We start from the raw sequence: 23,056 nt of genomic DNA, 5'->3' as shown, positions 1-23,056 counted from the left end.
TTTAGGGCCGATATCTTGAAGTTCTTCCCTTTATTTGCATGCTAAAATGTCACACTAATAATAAGTGGATGCACATCATTTCTAAACTTAACATCATGAACAATGAACACAAGGAACCATCTTTCATTATTATTATAAAATATTGAACCAAAGTTAACCAAACAAATCGATCTGACTAAGTATTAAATAAATAAAACAGATAATATAAAAACTGTTAATCATTTACATAAAAGTTTAAGAGCTGAGATTAATGTTAAACTAAAGTTTTAGATATAACATTTTGAATACAGAAGTATTAAATGATTTCTATAACTGAGAGGACCTGCCAGCAGATGGTGATTTAAAATACTGAATCATCATTCATTTGATTCGTTCGAACAGCTGATTCATTCCTGAATAAAGCAAATTACTCTCTTTATGAACGGGAAATTGAATCATTTCACTAGATTCGTTTAAAAACGCACGTTCATTCACAAACGAAACACCGCTGTGTTTAAATGGAGATGAACAGCGGCTCAGTTGTGACTTGTTTCAGAATACTTTTGATGACAAAAGAGAGCAAAACCTTACTTTTGACAACGAAATAAAGCAAAGTCAGGCAATAGTGTAATCTGCCTGCCACCAACCCGCTCTTATATTTGTTCTCAGATTTATCAATCTGCACACGATCTTCCTCTTACAATTATTCTGATTCTGAGTTTTGCGTGATAATGTGATGAATGGATGGTTCATTTTAACAGCTGATCTTCACATCGCTGCACACTTATATAGACTTAACCACTCCTGCTTTTAAGCCAAATCCATGCTGAAAAACTAATGTTTAAGTGACATCTGGACGTGAACATAGAGAGGACGGTGCGTTAGCAAACATCGGCCGATGCCGATATATTAAAAACTGTCAAATATCAGCCGATATATCGGTCGACCTCTTTTCTGAAAGAATGTCTTCCTAAATCAGCCGTCCGCTACATGTTCCCTAAGCGGCAGGATAACAACTATGCAGAAATACAGGTGTTAAATATAATGGGTAAATTTGACCAGCGCTGGCGCTTCTAGGTATAAACGCCCTGTTTTTGTTAATCTGGTTTAATCTAAAGCACTGGTCTCGAACTCAGTTCCTGGAGGACCACAGCTCTGCACAGTTGAGCTCTAACCCTAATCAAACACACCTGATCCAGATCATCAGGCTCTTCAGGATCACTAGAAACTGTTGAGCAGGTGTGAGATGGAGATGGTTAGAGCTAAACTCTCCAGGAATTGAGTTTGAGACCTGATTGAGTCTGATCTAAACCCTTTTGAACAGCAGGAGATTGTAAATTACTCTATTTTACTACAAGTCAATCAGTGTTGTTTTTGACAACCATCTTAGATTTAGTCTTAGTCTTAGTCTTTTGGACTAAAATGCTTCTTAGTTTTAGTCAAATTTTGGTCACTTCTATATGTGATAGTTTTAGTCCAATTTTAGTCGACGAAAAGTCAAAAAGGTTTTAGTCTAGTTTTAGTCGACGAAAAGTCAAAAAGGTTTTAGTCTAGTTTTAGTCGACGAAAAGTCAAAAAGGTTTTAGTCTAGTTTTAGTCGACGAAAAGTCAAAAAGGTTTTAGTCCAATTTTAGTCGACGAAAAGTCAAAAAGGTTTTAGTCTAGTTTTAGTCGACGAAAAGTCAAAAAGGTTTTAGTCTAGTTTTAGTCGACGAAAAGTCAAAAAGGTTTTAGTCTAGTTTTAGTCGACGAAAAGTCAAAAAGGTTTTAGTCTAGTTTTAGTCGACGAAAAGTCAAAAAGGTTTTAGTCTAGTTTTAGTCGACGAAAAGTCAAAAAGGTTTTAGTCTAGTTTTAGTCGACAAAGTCAAAAAGGTTTTAGTCTAGTTTTAGTCGACGAAAAGTCAAAAAGGTTTTAGTCTAGTTTTAGTCGACGAAAAGTCAAAAAGGTTTTAGTCTAGTTTTAGTCGACGAAAAGTCAAAAAGGTTTTAGTCCAATTTTAGTCGACGAAAAGTCAAGAAGGTTTTAGTCTAGTTTTAGTCGACGAAAAGTCAAAGGTTTTAGTCCAATTTTAGTCGACGAAAAGTCAAGAAGGTTTTAGTCTAGTTTTAGTCGACGAAAAGTCAAAAAGGTTTTAGTCTAGTTTTAGTCAAAAAAAGGGGAAAAAGTAGTCTTTTAACAAATTAATGTAGGTCAGTAAGTGTTTTGCTGTTGGGTAGTGTCACTTATAAGTTCTGAAAATAGCAGATCTATAGTTCAACACAATGTGAGCTTCCGGATCGACTATTTTCACCAATAATTACAATAATGAAGGAATGTTTTAGAACATAAAAGACAAACAAGGATGGAATGCTAAAACGGCTTGCCATACTATTATAGCAGAGAGTATTTAATGCTAAAACGGCTTGCCATAGCGGCAGATACGTTTCAGGTTTTAATTGGCGTGCACAATAAGCGGAAATGTCATGCATTTTAAACGTCTGACGGACCACCCACTAACATTTTCGTCTATTCTCGTCTCGTCAACGAAAACTCACACACGTCTCGTCATGTTTTAGTCATCAACGAGCCAGTTTTATCTCGTCATCGTCTCGAAAACAACACTGAAGTCAATGACTGGGAGACTTGAATGTTTTATTGGAAATGTGTTGTGTACATTAGAAAAGCAGCTGTGGGTATATGCCTTTGGTCTGTCAGTGTGTGTGTCTCTGGTATCTTTATATATGTGTTTGTGTCTGTCCGTTTTGGTGATGTGTGTGTATAAATGCCTTTAGTTAGTGTGTTAGTGTGTGTGTGTTTCTCAGCTGTGATAATGTGTGTTAATGTGTGTGTGTGCAGGTCGTGACGTGATCGGTTTGGCGGAGACGGGCTCAGGGAAGACGGGGGCGTTCGCTCTTCCTATCCTCCAGTCTCTGCTGGCGTCTGCTCAGCGTCTGCATTCGCTCATCCTGACTCCGACTCGAGAACTGGCCTTCCAGATCGCGGAGCAGTTCGACGCTCTGGGCTCCAGCATCGGCGTCAAGACGGGTGATTTATCTCACGCTCCAGAGACATTAACATCTGCATCATGTGATCAGATCTCCAGATTGGACAGTGTTCAGGAAGCTGTGCACATCTGTTTCTCATATATATACATATGTGTGTGTGTGTTTCAGCTGTGGTGGTCGGAGGGATCGATATAATGTCTCAGGCTCTGGTTCTGGCTAAGAAACCTCATGTGGTGATCGGTAAGAGCTTCAGTTCTCACCCTGAGCCGCTCTGTTCATGTCTGACGCTCAGTCTTCAGACTCGTGTTGAATGTCCTAACTCAGATTCAGATCATCATCGATTCGTTCTCTTTGACTCTCAGCGACTCCGGGACGCTTGATCGATCATCTGGAAAACACCAAAGGATTCAACCTGCGAGCGCTCAAATTCCTGGTGATGGACGAAGCCGACCGCATTCTCAACATGGACTTTGAGTCTGAGGTACAGACACACTCTCACTCCTACAGACGGATGAGGATTCTCCCATGTTAAATATGACCAAGAATTATTTTATTATATTATATATTTCGATCTACCGTGTAATAAAAGTTAAGAAAAAGAGTAGCCTATACTGCCCTCCAAAGGCAAAGTGCAGTAACTACGCCAACACTGAAACTGAGAAAAATGCCTTTTGAAGTTTTTACACCAGCTAGTCAAACATGTTGAAACACTCGTTTCTCTGAAACGTGACACAATTTGACTTTGCCACAAGACAAAACAGTTGTCACAAAGTCCATTTTTAGCCTTACCTCAATTTTGACCAAATGTGTAGTTACTGCGCTTTGCCTTTGGAGGGCAGTATAGCCCTAAATATATATATATAGACAACAAGCTAATTCATTTTTTCTTAACTTTTAACTTCTAAAAACTGTCGAGAATATTAAATCAACTTAAGTTTTCATATATAAATTCAGGAATCACGAATATGACAAAAAATATTATTTTGTTTATATTAATTTTATGGCTGTAATAGTTGTATCAAATGAATAAGGAAATTATAGTGCCTTGAATTTATTAAGTTATGTTCAATCTCGTTCGTTTCGCTCTCTGGAAATGTAAAGAAACAATACCGTTTTTACTTGGAATTCGTTTTTAATCCCTGGTTTTAAACAAGCATAAACATGAGATGAATTTATATATTATTGCTTGGATAACCGTTCAAAAATAGTGCTAGACAGTTTATAACTGTGACCCTGGACCACAAAACCAGTCATAAGGTTAAATTTTACAGAACTGAGATATATACAAGCTCAGTAAATCATCTTTCTATTGATGTATGGTTTGTTAGGATAGGACAATATTTGGCTGAGATACGTCTATTTGAAAATCTGGAATCTGAGGGTGCAAAAAAATCAAAATACTGAGAAAAACACTTTTAAAGTTGTCCGAATTAAGTTCTTAACAATGCCTATTACTAATCAAAAATTACATTTTGATACGTTTACAGTAGGAATTTTACAAAAAATCTTCATGGAACAAAATCTTTACTTAATTTCCTAATGATTTTTGGCATAAAAGAAAAATCAATAATTTTGACCCATGCAATGTATTGTTGGCTATTGCTACAAATATACCCCAGCGACTTAAGACTGGTTTAGTGCTCCAGGGTCACAATTAAGGAAATTAAACAGACCTAGGCCTCTGAAAAGACATAGTGAACTGTGTCTAATAATTCCAAAAAGAGAGAGAAGCATTGGACATAATCAAAATATTCGAAACATTTATTAGGAATGCAGTTTTCTTAATTAAGATGCTATGTCAACACGAGACACTGCACTTATACATTATTTGTCTGCTCAGCCTTGCCTGTTAAACATTTCGCTCAGACTTTTTCAGAGCGGCGTGTACACCTGACTAGCTATCATTTGATTGCACTAATGCTGTCAGAAACATATAAATACAGTTATGTTTAAAGTGAAAGTTAAACGGTTAAGAGAATAATGGATGCGTGCAGCTCTTAAAGTGACAGTACTAAACATTCTGCCGATTGTGATTATAGGATAGGATAGGATGTTTTACCAAACCTGTTTTGATTTCCTTTCTGTGTTGAAGACAAAAGAAGATATTTTGAAGAATGTGGGAAACAGTTGCAGGTCCCCATTGACTTTGAGAGTAGGAAACTAGATCTGATAGTAGGACGTTACTGAGGACCAGCAGCTGTTCGGTTACCCGCGTTCTTCAAAATAACTTATGTTCAACAGAAGAAAGAAACTCGTTCAAGTTAAAACTATCTGAGAGTGAGTAAACGATGATGTTTGGGTGAATAAACACAGAGAAATGACTCACTGTTCCTGATGGAAAAACTTGATTACAGTAGCAGTTCAGCAGTAATAAAATAACTTTACATTTTCAACAACTTTTACATCATACAGATCTTTTTGCACCAAATAGTAGCGTTGGGTCGAGTCCGAGTCCAACTAAACACTACTGTTTGTCAGTGTCTTAACCTTGTTTTAACCTTTACATCTACAATAAAGCAATGACAATTTAAATGTAAAATAGCAAACCTCTATTGCATATTGCCATTTGGTTTCAGATTTCACACTTTATCATAATTAGTGTCCTGCCAAGCAGTCTTTAAAGTCATGTAACAGAAGTTATAGCTAATGTATTGTGACATATTTCAGAGGGAAACAGCTTTTAGAATGTGAACAAGTAATAGGACAGGACTTGACTTTATTTGCTGTTATATAGTCAATGTATAAATTCAACAGGGTGAGTAGGAGGCTTAGTGAATGAGACCTGAGCAGCAGAGAATGCACCTCTTATCTCTGGTTTTGGCTGTTTTGGGTTTTATATGACGATTGGTTAGACCTTAGACTGGGTAGATGGCATTTAGATTATTTTTTTGGGATGAAAACGAGGCAGTAAGGGGACAGTTTTTGAGTAGCAGTCTATGGAGGCCATGGAATAAAAGAGTAAAAAAAGTAAATTTGAGTTTATATTTAAAAATTCTGATTTTATTTTCACAATTCCGAGATTATATCTCACGATTCTGATAAGAAATGACATTCTCCCTTTTCCCCTCAGCTCAAAATCATGAGTTTAAATCACACACTTCTCACATTTTTAATTTGAGTAATAAAGTCCGCAACACAACATATAAACGACATATAATTAAGCAATAAGGTACGAGAGGCCGTGCTGTATCGTGAATAAATCACGGCTGAAGGGCGTTGTTAGGCACGACGCGAAGCGGCCTCAAGTACCTTATTGCTTTTATAAAACGGTTACCACACAATAAAAATATTAATATCAAAAATATATATGAATTTATATATATATTAGGTTGTACGTTTTCATAAAGTAAAATCATTAACTGCCTTCCGCTGTAAAAAGTAGTCCCTAACTGCTGCAGCTGTGTTTACGTTGCTAAGGGTGGTTGCTAAGGAGGTTCAATGATACACAAAACCATTGAGTGAAGCGGTCATAGCAGTTAGGGTTAGCTGCTGACCAATCAGAATTGAGCAATGGAACTAACCGTTTTATAAAAAAATAGATAAAATAGGCAAATATAATATGACGCAGTCTGCTGCAGCAGGTTTACGCTGCTATCACTTTAAGACCTGACGCACAGATCATATATTGTGACACATCTGTATTTCTCCCAACTGTTCAAATTCACTCAAAACAAAACCGACTGCATTTGCATGAATACTCTCCAAGACGGTGCATTTTGACATTACTTTTCATGTAAGTGTGTAGCAATACCATGCAAAGGAAAACTTAATTCAGCATTTGCACACTGACTGAGAGACTCTTTCGGTGAGCACTCTTTGGGTGTGTGTTAATGTGTGTTAATGTGTGTTAATGTGTGTTAATGTGTGTTTGTGTGTGTGTTAGTGTGTGTGTGTGTGTGTGTGTGTGTGTGTGTGTGTGTGTGTGTCTGTGTGTGTGTGTGTGTGTGTGTGTGTGTGTGTGTGTTAATGTGTGTGTGTGTGTGTGTGTGTTAATGTGTGTTAATGTGTGTGTGTGTGTGTGTGTGTGTGTGTGTGTGTTAATGTGTGTGTGTGTGTGTGTGTGTGTGTGTGTGTGTGTGTGTGTTAATGTGTGTGTGTGTGTGTGTGTGTTAATGTGTGTTAATGTGTGTGTGTGTGTGTGTGTGTGTGTGTGTGTGTGTGTGTGTGTGTGTGTGTGTGTGTGTGTGTGTGTGTGTGTGTGTGTAATGTGTGTGTGTGTGTGTGTGTGTGTGTGTGTGTGTGTGTGTGTGTGTGTGTTAATGTGTGTGTGTGTGTGTGCACAGAAACCAGCTGGCTATCAAGTACCTGCAAGACTTTTAAACGCGTGCGAAAACTGAATGTCACTTTTGTAATAATGCATCGAGTCAGTAAAGTTTCCGTCAAGTCCCGAGTCAGAAAAGCTAGAGTCCGAGTCAAAATGCATGCGATAACGTTGCCAAAATGAGTTTGTAAACAGAAACGGGGCTTTAAAGCTTAAATCAGTTGTTCAGACATACAGCTTACTGATTTAGACTGTTTTTCTTCCTCTCAAAATGCTATTTATTTATTTTTAGTTTGTAAGCCCTGCTTAGAGCTGTGCGCGTGAGGCGTCTGCATCATCAAATCATTTTATTTTCTTATAAAAGTGGAAACAACTTACAATACTCCTTCATCTGTGTTTGTATAGATAAGATGAAGACATCATTTACAACAATTCGAAATACATTTACAATAAACAATAAAACATGCTTTTGAATGTAAAGGAAACAAACATGATGCTGCTTTCTGAAGCTGTTTGTGGAGTAAATGAAATATATTTCTCATATAGTTCTATTTATTTATTTAATGTACAGCTTTATGTTGTTAATGCTGCTTTTTGTTCTGATACTTTGAATGGGTCACAGCCTCGTACTGATTATAATTGAATTTGATTCTAATTTAACAGTCTTTTCAGTTTACAATTAGTAATCGCTTAACAAGCATCAGTTTTTGATTAAGAAATACCCAAAATGAGCATTACTGTTGTCAATGCAGTCTAATAGAAGTTAATACGAAAATAATAACAATACACTTGCTGCACCTGTTTATGAATGTTGCTTGATGTAGTATTATTGTAAATACTCTACAGAACAAAGATACAATAGTTTCAGAGATATGAGGAACAGTAGGTCAAACTGTGAGTGCAAACGGAAATTAGTTTTTTGCAATGCAACAATTTTTTTAAAGTGTTTTTTTCATGCATATTCTCTTTGTCGATAACAAAACAATGCAAAAAAACATCACTGCGGTCTTCAGTGTCACATGATCCTGCACAAAAATTTTTCTGGACTCACAGATGAAAAGAAAGTTTGTTTGAAATAGAAGTCTTCTGTGTTTCAGGTCAATAAGATCCTGAAGGTGATTCCTCGTGACAGACGCACATTCCTGTTTTCGGCCACCATGACTAAGAAGGTAAAGCTCAGACTGGGTTTAAGCATGGGTCCAGACCTGATGAAATCCAGCAGTTCACGCTCGTCTCTGTGTTCTCAGGTTCAGAAGCTGCAGCGAGCGGCTCTCAGGGATCCCGTCAAGTGTGCCGTCTCCACCAAATACGCCACCGTCGAGAAACTGCAGCAGTATTACATCTTCATCCCGTCCAAATACAAGGTTCCTCCTCCGGCGTCTCGCTATGGAAGGTGTCTCCGCTCAGTCTCTGAGCCGTTAGTGAGTGTTTGTGTTTGTCTGCAGGACTGTTATCTGGTCTCTATCCTGAATGAACTGGCTGGGAACTCTTTCATGGTTTTCTGCGGCACCTGTAATAACGCCCAGCGGGTGGCGCTCCTGCTCAGAAACCTGGGAATCACGGCCATTCCTCTCCACGGTCAGATGAGTCAGGTAACCATCAGACCGTCGCTGTTTGATATCATGTGTGAATGTGAGCTGAATAAGAGGCAGCTGTTCTGCCCTCCAAAGGCAAAGTGCAGTAACTACGCCAACAATGAAACTGAGAAAAATGCCTTTAAAGTTTTTACACCAGCTAGTCAAACATGTTGAAACTCTCGTTTCTCTGAAACGTGACACAATTGAACCAGGAGACTTTGCCACAAGACAAAACAGTTGTCACGAAGTCCAATTTAAGCCTTAACACAATTTTGACTAAATGTGTAGTTACTGCACTTTGCCTTTGGAGGGCAGTATTCTGCTGTACTCCGACATGAGCGTCTGTGATTTAATGTCTGTGTTCAGAGCAAGCGTCTCGGGGCCCTCAACAAGTTCAAGTCCAAGTCTCGCTCTGTCCTGCTGGCGACGGACGTGGCGTCTCGAGGTCTGGACATCCCTCATGTGGACTGCGTCATCAACTTTGACATCCCCACACACTCCAAGGTGAACTCACCTACTCTCCTCATGATTCAGTGCTATTATATAAGTATATAGTAAACTTTTAGTATGTTTTTAAGCACATCTGATGCTGCTGTAAACCACTGAGAAACCTTTTGGTGGAATGTTTTTGGGGTCAATTCACATTTTCATATCAAACCTGAACGCGAGCCTTCTGTGGGACGCTAATGAAGATGGTTTAATATTCTAGACTTTCATTGGATGACAGAAATGATGCCAAAGATGTAAAGACAATCTTAACTGCAGGAGGAGAATAAATGATGACCAAATAATCAAAGTGTTCCTCTCCGTGACTCGGCGTCATCTGATATCAGATCTGTTCTTTATTAGATGTTTGCGTGAATGAGGATTGATATTCATATCACTCATATCTGGATAACTTCACCAGCTGTTAGACGTTTCTGTGATCTGGCTGATTGTTTGTCATTGCTGGGGTTAGATGTGACTGTTCACATGGATTCATGTTTATTTTGATGTGTTTTCTCCGCAGGACTACATCCATCGCGTGGGCCGCACCGCCAGAGCAGGGAGATCTGGGAAATCCATCACCTTCGTCACACAGTCAGTCTCTGTTTCCGTCTCAGTCTCAGTCTCTCTTTCACTCTCTCTCTCGTTCAGTCTCTATTTCAGTCTTTGTCTCTGTCTCTGTTTCAGTCTCTGTCTGTTTCAGTCTCTGTTTCAGTCTCTGTCTCTCGTTCAGTCTCTATTTCAGTCTTTGTCTCGGTCTCTGTTTCAGTCTCTGTCTCTGTCTCTCGTTCAGTCTCTGTCTCAGTCTCTATTTCAGTCTTTGTCTCTGTTTCAGTCTCAGTCTGTTTCAGTCTCTGTTTCAGTCTCTGTCTCTCTTTCAGTCTCTGTTTCAGTCTCTGTCTCTGTCTCTCATTCAGTCTCTATTTCAGTCTTTGTCTCTGTCTCTGTTTCAGTCTCTGTCTCTGTCTCTCGTTCAGTCTCTGTCTCTGTTTCAGTCTCTGTTTCAGTCTCTGTCTCTCGTTCAGTCTCTGTCTCAGTCTCTCTTTCAGTCTCTGTTTCAGTCTCTGTCTCTGTCTCTCGTTCAGTCTCTATTTTAGTCTTTGTCTCTGTCTCTGTTTCAGTCTCTGTCTCTGTCTCTCGTTCAGTCTCTGTCTCTGTCTCAGTCTCTATTTCAGTCTTTGTCTCTGTCTCTGTTTCAGTCTCAGTCTGTTTCAGTCTCTGTTTCAGTCTTTGTCTCTCGTTCAGTCTCTGTCTCAGTCTCTGTTTCAGTCTCAGTCTCTGTCGCTCGTTCAGTCTCTTGTTCTGTCTCTGTCTCAGTCTCTGTCTCTCGTTCAGTCTCTATCTCAGTCTCTGTTTCAGTCTCAGTCTCTGTCGCTCGTTCAGTCTCTTGTTCTGTCTCTGTCTCAGTCTCAGTCTCTCGTTCAGTCTCTATCTCAGTCTCTGTTTCAGTCTCAGTCTCTGTCGCTCATTCAGTCTCTGTGTCTTGTTCTGTCTCTCGTTCAGTCTCTGTCTCAGTCTCTGTTTCTGTCTCTGACTCAGTCTTTGTCTCTGTCTCTGTTTCAGTCAATTCAATTCAATTCAAACAGCTTTATTGGCATGACAAAAGCACATTTTGCATTGCCAAAGCATACATAAGAATAGAGAACATATACAACATATGGTAATTTGGAACAATTGAGTTGATTGAAATAACATTTGAAGAAGTAAAATTAAAGGATGGACGTTAGAACAAGAAAGAAAAAAGATAAGAAGGTTATATTATATTAGAAGGTAATAATTGTGTAACAAATTTAGTTATTTAACTTATAAACTGAGAAACTGAAATCAACATATCTACAGTTACGTGTATTGGTTGGTTAGCCATATATTCATTGCATATTGTTTTCTTGGCTGTGGTTGTGCCTAAGGAGATGGCAGGCAGCTATAAATCTTGCAGCTATATTTGCACATTCAGATTTTTCGCCGAGAATGAAGGGGAGTTTTTCAATTGTGGTGTAATTATTAAATTTGGGAAATATTTTGTTTATTTTGGGATAATACTGGTTTCTGATAGTTTGGTATTTGGGGCATTTTGTGAGGTAGTGTATCTCAGTTTCTATTTCTCCCAGGCTGCAGTGGGAGCAGATTCTCTCTTCACGGGACAGCCATATCTGTCTGCGCCGGCCCGTCTCTATGGCCAGACTGTGCTCGCTGAGTCTGTACATTGTCAATGTTTTCCTGTGTTTCACATTAGTCACTGTGCTCAGGTAGTTTGCCATGGTGTATTCTCGATTTAGTGCCGAATAACATTCTAATTTGTGTTGATTTTTGATTGTGTTTGTCCAATAGGTGACATACTTGTCTTTTTCTGTGTTGATGATTTGTGTGGGCCGAATGGTTGAGAGTGTGTGTGAGTCCTGAGGCTGGCTGATCTCTGCAGGCGTGAGCTCAGTCAGTCTCAGCACCAACTGAAGAAGGGGACTCTTCATGGGGTTCAGCTCTTGGTGTTTTAGGGCTTTATAATGGTATGTGCTGGGGTCGCTTGTCTTTAGGTGTTTCCAGAAATTCAGGGCTCTTTTTTGGATGTTAAGAATGAGAGGGTATTGGCCTAATTCTGCCCTGCATCCATTGTTTGGTGTTCTTCTTTGGACTTTGAGTGTTCTCTTACAAAAATCTAGATGAAGGGTTTCAGTTGGATGTTTTTCCCAATTTGGAAAGTCAAATTTTATAGATGGACCCCACACTTCACTGCCATATAGAACAATTGGTTCAATTATTGATTTAAAAAGTTTGAGCCAGATTTGGACTGGAATGTCAATTTTAATTGATCTTTTTATGGCATAGAAGGCCCTTTGTGCTTTCTCTTTGAGCCCCTTCACAGCTAAAGTAAAGTTACCTGTTGAGGTGATTTTTAGGCCAAGATAAGTATATGTTTTTGTGTTTTCAATGGTTCTGTGTGATAGTGTGAATGTGTGTGTTAGTCCCTGAGGTCTGGAGCGGTTCTGAAAGATCATAACTTTAGTTTTTTGAAGGTTTACTGTCAGGGCCCAGGACTGGCAGTAACTCTCCAGCAGGTTCAGGCCGTCCTGCAGCCCTTCTTTAGTGGGTGACAGGAGAACCAGGTCGTCTGCATAGAGAAGGCACTTAATTTCTGTGTCATGTAGAGTGAGACTTTGGATAGGGGAGTGTTCTAGTGAATTAGCCAATTGATTGATGTAAATGTTGAAGAGGGTGGGGCTTAAACTGCATCCCTGTCTCACTCCACGCCCTTGAAGAAAAAATTCAGTTCTTTTGTTTTTAATTTTGACAGCACATTGACTGGTTGAGTACATTGATTTGATCAAATCATAGAATTTTCCGCCTATACCACTGTCAATTAGTTTCAAATATATTCCGTCATGCCAGATTGAGTCAAATGCTTTCTTGAAATCTATGAAACAAGCAAAAAAATTTCTTTTGTTTTGATGTACATATTTATCAATTAGTGTCTGTAATGTGAAGATGTGGTCAGATGTGCGGCATTTTGGGAGAAAACCAATTTGACATTTACTCAAGGCATTGTGTTTCATAAGGAAGTCTAAAAGTCTTGTGTTTAAGATGCTGCAGAAAACCTTCCCCAGGTTACTGTTCACACAGATGCCTCGGTAGTTGTTGGGGTCCAATTTGTCTCCGTTCTTGTAAATGGGGCTGATGAGGCCTTGGTTCCAGATCTCAGGGAAGAACCCTACACACAGAACATCATTGAAGAGTTTCAGGATGGCCAGTTTGAAGTTTTGCCCTGTGTTTTTTAGCATCTCATTCAGGATGCCGTCAACACCGCAGGCTTTCTTGGGCTCAAGGCTTTGCAATTTATCTTCCAACTCTTTCATTGTTATGGGGAAATCTAAGGGGTTTTGGTTTGCTTTAATTGATTTTTCTAAATTGTCTAGCTTTTTAATTATTTCATTTTGATCAGAGTTTTGAATCTCAATTGAGCTATATAATTCTTGGAAATGGTTTTTCCATATTTCTCCATCTTGGATGGCCAGATCACCTTGATTTGATTTGTATAAAACTTTCCATTTATCCCAGAATTTGTTTGAATTGATTGATTTTTCGATATCTTTAAACTGGTACTGCAAATATTCAGCTTTTTTCCGGCGGAGTGTGGTTTTGTATTGTCTTAGTGCCTCACAGTAATGAAGGCGGAGGTTCTGGTTTTCTGGTTGACGGTGTTTTTGGTTGGATAAATTTCTGAGTATTTTTCTCAGAGACTTACAGTCTGAATCAAACCATCTGTCAGTGTCCAATTTCTTTTTCTTAGGTTTTATAATTGTCATATTACTTTTTTGTGCTGTTTTATAGAATATGTAATTTATATCTTTCACTGCTTGATTGATGCCAAATTGATTTTTAGGGTATTCCTGTATTTGGAAAGAATGTAAGAGGGACTGGATTTCTGAAGATTCAGTAGCATTGATGTAAGTAGTGGTACTGGTTTCTGACCATCTGAATGATATCATTTTATGCATTTGATAGGGTGTGCTAATAGGTTTGAGTAATGTTTCAGATTGCTTAATATAGAGGGTGATTTGGCTATGATCTGAGAAAGGTTTCAAGGGTTTCACTGTGAATGCTCTCAAAGAAGAGAGATCAAGATCTGTGATTGCATAATCAACTGTGCTGCTACCAAGAGCTGAGCTGAAGGTGAACCGACCAAGTGAGTCGCCTCGCAGTCTTCCATTGATGATGTACAGACCCAGATTCTGACAGAGCTGCAGCAGCTGCCGTCCGTGAGAGTTCACCATTTGATCACAGTTTTGTCTAGGGGGGTGGGTAGGGAAAAATGTGTTATTGCTGGTAACAAATCTGGTGCCTTGTGATTCTAAAAAATCTAATTTGTCACCAGTTCTAGAATTGAAATCACCCACAAGCAGCACATTTCCCTGGGTCTGGAAATGGCTGATTTCTTGCTCTAAATTTTGAAAAGTTTCTTCTTGGAAATAGGGAGACTCAAGGGGTGGTATGTATATGGCACACAGGAAGACGGGTTGTGATGGTAATATGATGCTTTTTTTAATTTTCAACCACAGGTGGTATTGGTCTCTTTTTACTAATTCTATGGGCAGTTCGGTTTTAGTCCAGATTATCATCCCTCCTGAGTCTCTTCCCTGTGTGGTTGATTTGAGTTTGACTGAAGATGATATAATTTCTCTGTATCCTGAGGGGCAGCCAGTGGACTCATCCCCTCTACACCAGGTTTCTTGTAAAATTATGATATCTAAGTCATGAATTTCTTTCATAAAATCTGGGTTTTTACTCTTCAGGCCAAAGACTGAAGAGTTCAGACCTTGAATATTCCACAAGGAGATGCTAAGTGATTTCATTACAAAAGAAAAGAAAAATAGAGCTTGCTTGCTATTTTTGAGAAAAGAGAAAGACCCAAAAAGAGTAAAAAAAAAACTAAAACAGGTTGGGTGCAACAGTAATACTCTGTCTCTCGTTCAGTCTCTGTCTCTCGTTCAGTCTCTGTCTCTCGTTCAGTCTCTGTCTCTGACTCAGTCTTTGTCTCTGTCTCTGTTTCAGTCTCAGTCTCTTGTTCTGTCTCTGTCTCTGTTGCTCGTTCAGTCTCTGTCTCAGTCTTTGTCTCTGTCTCTGTTTCAGTCTCAGTCTCTTGTTCTGTCTCTGTCTCTGACTCAGTCTTTGTCTCTGTCTCTGTTTCAGTCTCTGTCTCTCGTTCAGTCTCTGTCTCTCGTTCTGTTTCTGTCTCTGACTCAGTCTTTGTCTCTGTCTCTGTTTCAGTCTCAGTCTCTCGTTCAGTCTCTGTCTCAGTCTCAGTCTCTGTCTCTCGTTCAGTCTCTGTCTCTCGTTCAGTCTCTGTCTCTCGTTCAGTCTCTGTCTCTCGTTCAGTCTCTGTCTCTCGTTCTGTTTCTGTCTCTGACTCAGTCTTTGTCTCTGTCTCTGTTTCAGTCTCAGTCTCTTGTTCTGTCTCTGTCTCTGTTGCTCGTTCAGTCTCTGTCTCAGTCTGTGTCTCTCGTTCAGTCTCTGTCTCTCGTTCAGTCTCTGTCTCAGTCTCTGTTTCTGACTCAGTCTTTGTCTCTGTTTCAGTCTCAGTCTCTCGTTCAGTCTCTGTTTCAGTCTCTGTCTCTGTTTCAGTCTCAGTCTCTGTCGCTTGTTCAGTCCCTGTCTCTTGTTCTGTCTCAGTCTCTGTCTCTCGTTCAGTCTCTGTCTCTCGTTCAGTCTCTGTCTCAGTCTCTGTCTCTCGTTCAGTCTCTGTCTCAGTCTCTGTCTCTCGTTCAGTCTCAGTCTCTGAATTTCTTTCATAAAATCTGGGTTTTTACTCTTCAGGCCAAAGACTGAAGAGTTCAGACCTTGAATATTCCACAAGGAGATGCTAAGTGATTTCATTACAAAAGAAAAGAAAAATAGAGCTTGCTTGCTATTTTTGAGAAAAGAGAAAGACCCAAAAAGAGTAAAAAAAAAACTAAAACAGGTTGGGTGCAACAGTAATACTCTGTCTCTCGTTCAGTCTCTGTCTCTCGTTCAGTCTCTGTCTCTCGTTCTGTCTCTCGTTCAGTCTCTGTCTCTCGTTCAGTCTCTGTCTCTCGTTCAGTCTCTGTCTCTGACTCAGTCTTTGTCTCTGTTTCAGTCTCAGTCTCTTGTTCTGTCTCTGTCTCTGTTGCTCGTTCAGTCTCTGTCTCAGTCTGTGTCTCTCGTTCAGTCTGTGTCTCTCGTTCAGTCTCTGTCTCTCGTTCAGTCTCTGTCTCTCGTTCAGTCTCTGTCTCTCGTTCAGTCTCTGTCTCTGACTCAGTCTTTGTCTCTGTCTCTGTTTCAGTCTCAGTCTCTTGTTCTGTCTCTGTCTCTGACTCAGTCTTTGTCTCTGTCTCTGTTTCAGTCTCTGTCTCTCGTTCAGTCTCTGTCTCTCGTTCTGTTTCTGTCTCTGACTCAGTCTTTGTCTCTGTCTCTGTTTCAGTCTCAGTCTCTCGTTCAGTCTCTGTCTCAGTCTCAGTCTCTGTCTCTCGTTCAGTCTCTGTCTCTCGTTCAGTCTCTGTCTCTCGTTCTGTTTCTGTCTCTGACTCAGTCTTTGTCTCTGTCTCTGTTTCAGTCTCAGTCTCTTGTTCTGTCTCTGTCTCTGTTGCTCGTTCAGTCTCTGTCTCAGTCTGTGTCTCTCGTTCAGTCTCTGTCTCTCGTTCAGTCTCTGTCTCAGTCTCTGTTTCTGACTCAGTCTTTGTCTCTGTTTCAGTCTCAGTCTCTCGTTCAGTCTCTGTTTCAGTCTCTGTCTCTGTTTCAGTCTCAGTCTCTGTCGCTTGTTCAGTCCCTGTCTCTTGTTCTGTCTCAGTCTCTGTCTCTCGTTCAGTCTCTGTCTCTCGTTCAGTCTCTGTCTCAGTCTCTGTCTCTCGTTCAGTCTCTGTCTCAGTCTCTGTCTCTCGTTCAGTCTCAGTCTCTGAATTTCTTTCATAAAATCTGGGTTTTTACTCTTCAGGCCAAAGACTGAAGAGTTCAGACCTTGAATATTCCACAAGGAGATGCTAAGTGATTTCATTACAAAAGAAAAGAAAAATAGAGCTTGCTTGCTATTTTTGAGAAAAGAGAAAGACCCAAAAAGAGTAAAAAAAAAACTAAAACAGGTTGGGTGCAACAGTAATACTCTGTCTCTCGTTCAGTCTCTGTCTCTCGTTCTGTCTCTCGTTCAGTCTCTGTCTCTCGTTCAGTCTCTGTCTCTCGTTCAGTCTCTGTCTCTGACTCAGTCTTTGTCTCTGTCTCTGTTTCAGTCTCAGTCTCTTGTTCTGTCTCTGTCTCTGTTGCTCGTTCAGTCTCTGTCTCAGTCTTTGTCTCTGTCTCTGTTTCAGTCTCAGTCTCTTGTTCTGTCTCTGTCTCTGACTCAGTCTTTGTCTCTGTCTCTGTTTCAGTCTCTGTCTCTCGTTCAGTCTCTGTCTCTCGTTCTGTTTCTGTCTCTGACTCAGTCTTTGTCTCTGTCTCTGTTTCAGTCTCAGTCTCTCGTTCAGTCTCTGTCTCAGTCTCAGTCTCTGTCTCTCGTTCAGTCTCTGTCTCTCGTTCAGTCTCTGTCTCTCGTTCAGTCTCTGTCTCTCGTTCAGTCTCTGTCTCTCGTTCTGTTTCTGTCTCTGACTCAGTCTTTGTCTCTGTCTCTGTTTCAGTCTCAGTCTCTTGTTCTGTCTCTGTCTCTGTTGCTCGTTCAGTCTCTGTCTCAGTCTGTGTCTCTCGTTCAGTCTCTGTCTCTCGTTCAGTCTCTGTCTCAGTCTCTGTTTCTGACTCAGTCTTTGTCTCTGTTTCAGTCTCAGTCTCTCGTTCAGTCTCTGTTTCAGTCTCTGTCTCTGTTTCAGTCTCAGTCTCTGTCGCTTGTTCAGTCCCTGTCTCTTGTTCTGTCTCAGTCTCTGTCTCTCGTTCAGTCTCTGTCTCTCGTTCAGTCTCTGTCTCAGTCTCTGTCTCTCGTTCAGTCTCTGTCTCAGTCTCTGTCTCTCGTTCAGTCTCAGTCTCTGAATTTCTTTCATAAAATCTGGGTTTTTACTCTTCAGGCCAAAGACTGAAGAGTTCAGACCTTGAATATTCCACAAGGAGATGCTAAGTGATTTCATTACAAAAGAAAAGAAAAATAGAGCTTGCTTGCTATTTTTGAGAAAAGAGAAAGACCCAAAAAGAGTAAAAAAAAAACTAAAACAGGTTGGGTGCAACAGTAATACTCTGTCTCTCGTTCAGTCTCTGTCTCTCGTTCAGTCTCTGTCTCTCGTTCTGTCTCTCGTTCAGTCTCTGTCTCTCGTTCAGTCTCTGTCTCTCGTTCAGTCTCTGTCTCTGACTCAGTCTTTGTCTCTGTTTCAGTCTCAGTCTCTTGTTCTGTCTCTGTCTCTGTTGCTCGTTCAGTCTCTGTCTCAGTCTGTGTCTCTCGTTCAGTCTGTGTCTCTCGTTCAGTCTCTGTCTCTCGTTCAGTCTCTGTCTCTCGTTCAGTCTCTGTCTCTCGTTCAGTCTCTGTCTCTGACTCAGTCTTTGTCTCTGTCTCTGTTTCAGTCTCAGTCTCTTGTTCTGTCTCTGTCTCTGACTCAGTCTTTGTCTCTGTCTCTGTTTCAGTCTCTGTCTCTCGTTCAGTCTCTGTCTCTCGTTCTGTTTCTGTCTCTGACTCAGTCTTTGTCTCTGTCTCTGTTTCAGTCTCAGTCTCTCGTTCAGTCTCTGTCTCAGTCTCAGTCTCTGTCTCTCGTTCAGTCTCTGTCTCTCGTTCAGTCTCTGTCTCTCGTTCAGTCTCTGTCTCTCGTTCTGTTTCTGTCTCTGACTCAGTCTTTGTCTCTGTCTCTGTTTCAGTCTCAGTCTCTTGTTCTGTCTCTGTCTCTGTTGCTCGTTCAGTCTCTGTCTCAGTCTGTGTCTCTCGTTCAGTCTCTGTCTCTCGTTCAGTCTCTGTCTCAGTCTCTGTTTCTGACTCAGTCTTTGTCTCTGTTTCAGTCTCAGTCTCTCGTTCAGTCTCTGTTTCAGTCTCTGTCTCTGTTTCAGTCTCAGTCTCTGTCGCTTGTTCAGTCCCTGTCTCTTGTTCTGTCTCAGTCTCTGTCTCTCGTTCAGTCTCTGTCTCTCGTTCAGTCTCTGTCTCAGTCTCTGTCTCTCGTTCAGTCTCTGTCTCAGTCTCTGTCTCTCGTTCAGTCTCAGTCTCTGTTTCAGTCTCAGTCTCTGTTTCAGTCTCAGTCTCTGTTTCAGTCTCAGTCTCTGTTTCAGTCTCTGTCTCTGTTTCAATCTCTCGTTCTGTCTCTGTAGTGAGCGTGATTTAGGTCAGGGTTAGTGTTCCTCATGAAGGAGGATTAAAGACAGACTCAGGGGTGCAGCTGAGATTAATTGGTAATTGTTCTCCATAGTGCCGGAGTCCAGAGTAAATGATGCTTGGACTGTGTTTCTCTTGAGGGAATCAGACTCAAGCTGTGACTTCACTAGCTTTATTTCAGTATGAGACATAACACTGATAAACATTGTGTTTTCTTACTTTACATACATTCCCTCAGTCAAAGTGATAAGAACAAGCATGAAATCAGCTGATCAGATCATTGTTCATGAACGCTCTTGTTGATCTGATGTCATGATATATGTGACCCTGGTCCACAAAACCAGTCATAAGGTTAAATTTTACAAAACTGAGATGTATACATCATATGAAAGATCAATAAATCATCTTTCTATTGATGTATGGTTTGTTAGGATAGGACAATATTTGGCTGAGATACATCTATTTGAAAATCAGGAATCTGAGGGTGCAAAAAATCAAAATACTGAGAAAATCACCTTTAAAGTTGTCCAAATTAAGTTCTTAGCCATGCATATTACTAATCAAAAATTACATTTGATATGTTTACAGTAGGAATTTTACAAAAAATCTTCATGTAACATGATCTTTACTTAATTTCCTAATGATTTTTGGCATAAAAGAAAAATCTATAATTTTGACCCATACAATGTATTTTTGGCTATTGCTACAAATAAACCCCAGGGACTTAAGACTGGTTTTGTGCTCCAGGGTTACATATGTATTTTTCCGTGTTATGATTGGGTGTTTGTCTCATTGTGGTCTTCCTCTGGGTCGATGCAGGTATGACGTTGAGCTGTTCCAGCGAATAGAAGTGCTGATTGGGAAGAAACTCCCCGCCTTCCCCACACAGGAAGAGGAAGTGATGATGCTGGTGGAGCGAGTGAGCGAAGCGCAGAGATTCGCGCGGATCGTACGTCTTTCTCCTCCTGTGTTGATATTGTAATCTCTGATCGTTGAGTGTCTGAACACATGAACATCTGTTTCTGACAGGAGATGAAGGAGAGCACAGAGAACAGGAAGCGGCCCAAAGCGGACGATGATGACGACGGCGAGCAGTCGAGCGGAGTGAGGAAGAAGGTCAAGGGCGGCTCGTTCAGAGGAAGATCCAAACGAGGACGTTGAGCGGATGCTGCGGTTTCTTTAGCAAATTTAATAAATTCTGCATTTTTTTTTTCACATTACAGCTTCTCGCTTGTTTTTTTGATTTTGTATAGGGCCCTCTGGACAGAATCCAGTCATACAAAAAATATTATTTACATTTTAATGCGGAATGTCACAGAATTGATCAAAGTTTGGATGAATGATGAGATGATGATGATGAGATGAGTCACCCGAACCCAGACTTCTCGTCGAGAAGATGGTGTCAATTGCATTCAGAGACCAGTTGATCAAATCCATAATTCCTTTTGTTTCGAGAGCAGGGCAGCGAGAGTCTCAGAGACAGAACTACGAGACAAGAGAAGCCAGCGAGGAGAGACAGGGGAGGGAGAGGGAAAAGATGCGACCGCCTTCGCCGAGAGCCAGAAGAAGAGTGCCATGAATGAATCAAAAGCAGGTCACTTCAGTCAAATTGTGATCTGGACTAGTGTCTGCAAATATTAAGCCACAAATAGACTCATTAAACATGAATTCTGCATGTTCTGCATGTCTCTCAATGTGAATCAACAGTTTGGTTTACTACTCCTACTGAAGTGTGCTTGACGCTCGCAGTGATCTCAGCGTCTGTCGTCTCGTTAAATGAGGACATAAATACATGAACAACATCTCCAGAACTGCTCTGAGTCACTTCAGGAACATTTTGCCGTTTAATTTGAGTAAAACTAGTGTCATGTCATATACAACCATAAACAGCAGACCTCGAAGTAAAAAATTATCGGCACAAACAATACAATCAACCTGAATGACTTTTGAAAGCAAATTTTACTCAATTTTACAAAGTGCTTTGTGTGTTTGCAGGCTTTTTAGGTCATTAAAAAAACTTGCAGACTTAACCCTAATCTATTTCTTTTTTGTTACCAGCCCAGCTCTATAGCCAATGTGCCACAGACATTGGTATAACGTTCAACCGTTATAACTTATTTTACTATTAAGAACTGCAAGTAAATAACTGGACATCTGAATAAAAAAATAACAAGTGCTTCACTATCCTTTCTTGTAAAAATTTACGTTTGAAAATACATAACAATAGTTATATTATAGCATTAGAAATACTACTGACTAAAGAGCTTTAGTCTAAAAAATGTGTTAAATGTGTTTTATATATATATATATTTATTACACGGCTCTTTGGAATGCTTGATTCTGATTGGTCAGTTGAGACATTTGCAGGTTCGTTCTTTTCAAATAATCACCGCTCCAAAGTAATAACGCATAGCCGGTACTTCTTGTATTCATATTCATGTCCAGTTTTTTTCCTTATGTGGCAAGTAGCCGTGTAATAAGCGGGATAATGTACAGGCAGCCGGTAGTTATCGCGAAATAAGCCCCTTCAGTGTGATACAAGACCCTCCGCTTCGCGTCGAGTCCTGATCACACTGTCGGGGCTTATTTCTGCGATAACTACCGGCTGCCTGTACATTATCCCTTACATATATATATATAATGGGGGGACACTATGGGGGGACATGTTCCAGCGATATCGGGGAAAGTGATTCCAATCCTCAGAGGAGAAAGAACGACTGCGGGTAAGTTGCTGCTTAAATACTATTTTAATAGGTGAACGTTACATTGAGCTGCAGTTAAAAGCACTCGTTTGAATTTATTAATTTATTCGTTTCTGTTTGCTGTGTGCTGCCGTTAAAAGCACTCTGTCGTTGGATTCGTTCATTTATTCGTTTGTATTTACATTGAGCTGCCGTTAAAAGCACTCATATATTTACTTAATTAGGGTATTCGTTTATATTTACATAAAGCTGCTGTTAGTTAAGCACTCGTTCTGTTATTTGCCTTGCTAGTGGTTTCTGCGTTTAATAGTAGTTTTGATTGTGCTTATTAAAATTCAAAACTGAGCGGACGGCCAAGGGAAGCTTTTGTTATTCATATCGCGCCCTTCCAGAGCAATTAGAAGTGCGAAGTTTGTTGCATTTAAGTTTCGATTAGAGACATTTTGCGTGCGTGCAATACATTTGCGGCTGTACTGAGCCCAGGAGGCGTCCCTAGCTGTTTCAGTAAAGCTTTGTTTGGTTGTGTATTTAACGGTGTCATACCAGCTGACGCTGAAGCGTCAGCGGAAGCGTTCAGCCTCCTCACGTGAAGACCGACAAGAATAAAGACTTGCGACTTTTCCTGCGCGACTTAACCGAGCAACGACACCGACAATGCACTTAAGTACTCCTTTCCTTTTTCTCACTCTTCTTTCTGTCCTTCTCTATCATGTGTTTCCAACTCATTCCGGTGCTCTCCACACACCGCACTAACATCACACGCACACGCCGACGCAATCTCTCTAACCTGCGTCCTATCGACACCTCTTCCACTGAACCTTTCTCTTTCACGGTTGGACTTTGGAACTGTCGATCAGCCGTCAACAAAGCTGACTTCATTTCGGCATTTTCCTTGCAATCTGGCCGGAGCATCCTAGGTTTGACTGAGACCTGGATACGTCCAGATGACTCTGTAACCCCAGCTGCTCTATCTAATAAATTCTCCTTCTCTCACACCCCTCGTCAGACTGGAAGGGGTGGGGGTACGGGACTTCTGATTTCCAACAACTGGAAATACTCAACCCATTCTCCTCTATGCAATTATAACTCATTTGAATCTCACACAATCACTATAACATCTCCTATCAAACTCCATGTTGTGGTCATTTACCGCCCTCCTAGTCAACTTGGCATCTTCTTAGAAGAGCTGGATGGGCTGCTGTCGTCTTTTCCAGAAGATGGCAGCCCACTTCTAGTCTTTGGAGATTTTAACATTCATCTGGACAAACCCTATGCTGCAGACTTCCATTCACTTCTTGCTTCATTTGACCTAAAACGCGTTACCACTGCATACACTCATAAATCCGGCAACCA

The 23,056-nt window shown here is 40.4% G+C and overlaps 2 protein-coding genes across 2 annotated transcripts in view; one reads left to right on the top strand and one right to left on the bottom strand.

The window, feature by feature from the left end:
• LOC141327161 (E3 ubiquitin-protein ligase TRIM35-like) overlaps positions 1–23,056 on the bottom strand; it is a 308,396-nt gene that overhangs the window by 159,622 nt on the left and 125,718 nt on the right. The window lies entirely within an intron of this gene.
• Positions 970–21,283, top strand: ddx47 (DEAD (Asp-Glu-Ala-Asp) box polypeptide 47). The gene is made up of 11 exons (XM_073846408.1): positions 970–1,027; positions 2,817–3,005; positions 3,134–3,205; positions 3,328–3,446; positions 8,324–8,395; positions 8,474–8,590; positions 8,672–8,818; positions 9,170–9,307; positions 9,813–9,883; positions 19,821–19,950; positions 20,031–21,283. Exons 1-11 carry the CDS (start codon positions 970–972, stop codon positions 20,160–20,162), a joined length of 1,245 nt encoding a protein of 414 aa, XP_073702509.1. The 3' UTR covers positions 20,163–21,283.

Source organism: Garra rufa, chromosome 1 (genome assembly GCF_049309525.1).
Source record: "Garra rufa chromosome 1, GarRuf1.0, whole genome shotgun sequence".
Lineage (NCBI taxonomy): Eukaryota > Metazoa > Chordata > Actinopteri > Cypriniformes > Cyprinidae > Garra > Garra rufa.
This window is presented reverse-complemented; position numbering and strand designations above follow the sequence as displayed.

Excerpts from the sequence above, each read along its gene's own strand:
- ddx47 (XM_073846408.1), top strand. The coding sequence starts at position 970 with ATGTTCCCTAAGCGGCAGGATAACAACTATGCAGAAATACAGGTGTTA. Across the intron at positions 3,006-3,133 it reads CAGCATCGGCGTCAAGACGG|CTGTGGTGGTCGGAGGGATC; the intron begins GTGATTTATCTC and ends TGTGTGTTTCAG. Across the intron at positions 9,884-19,820 it reads TCCATCACCTTCGTCACACA|GTATGACGTTGAGCTGTTCC; the intron begins GTCAGTCTCTGT and ends GGGTCGATGCAG.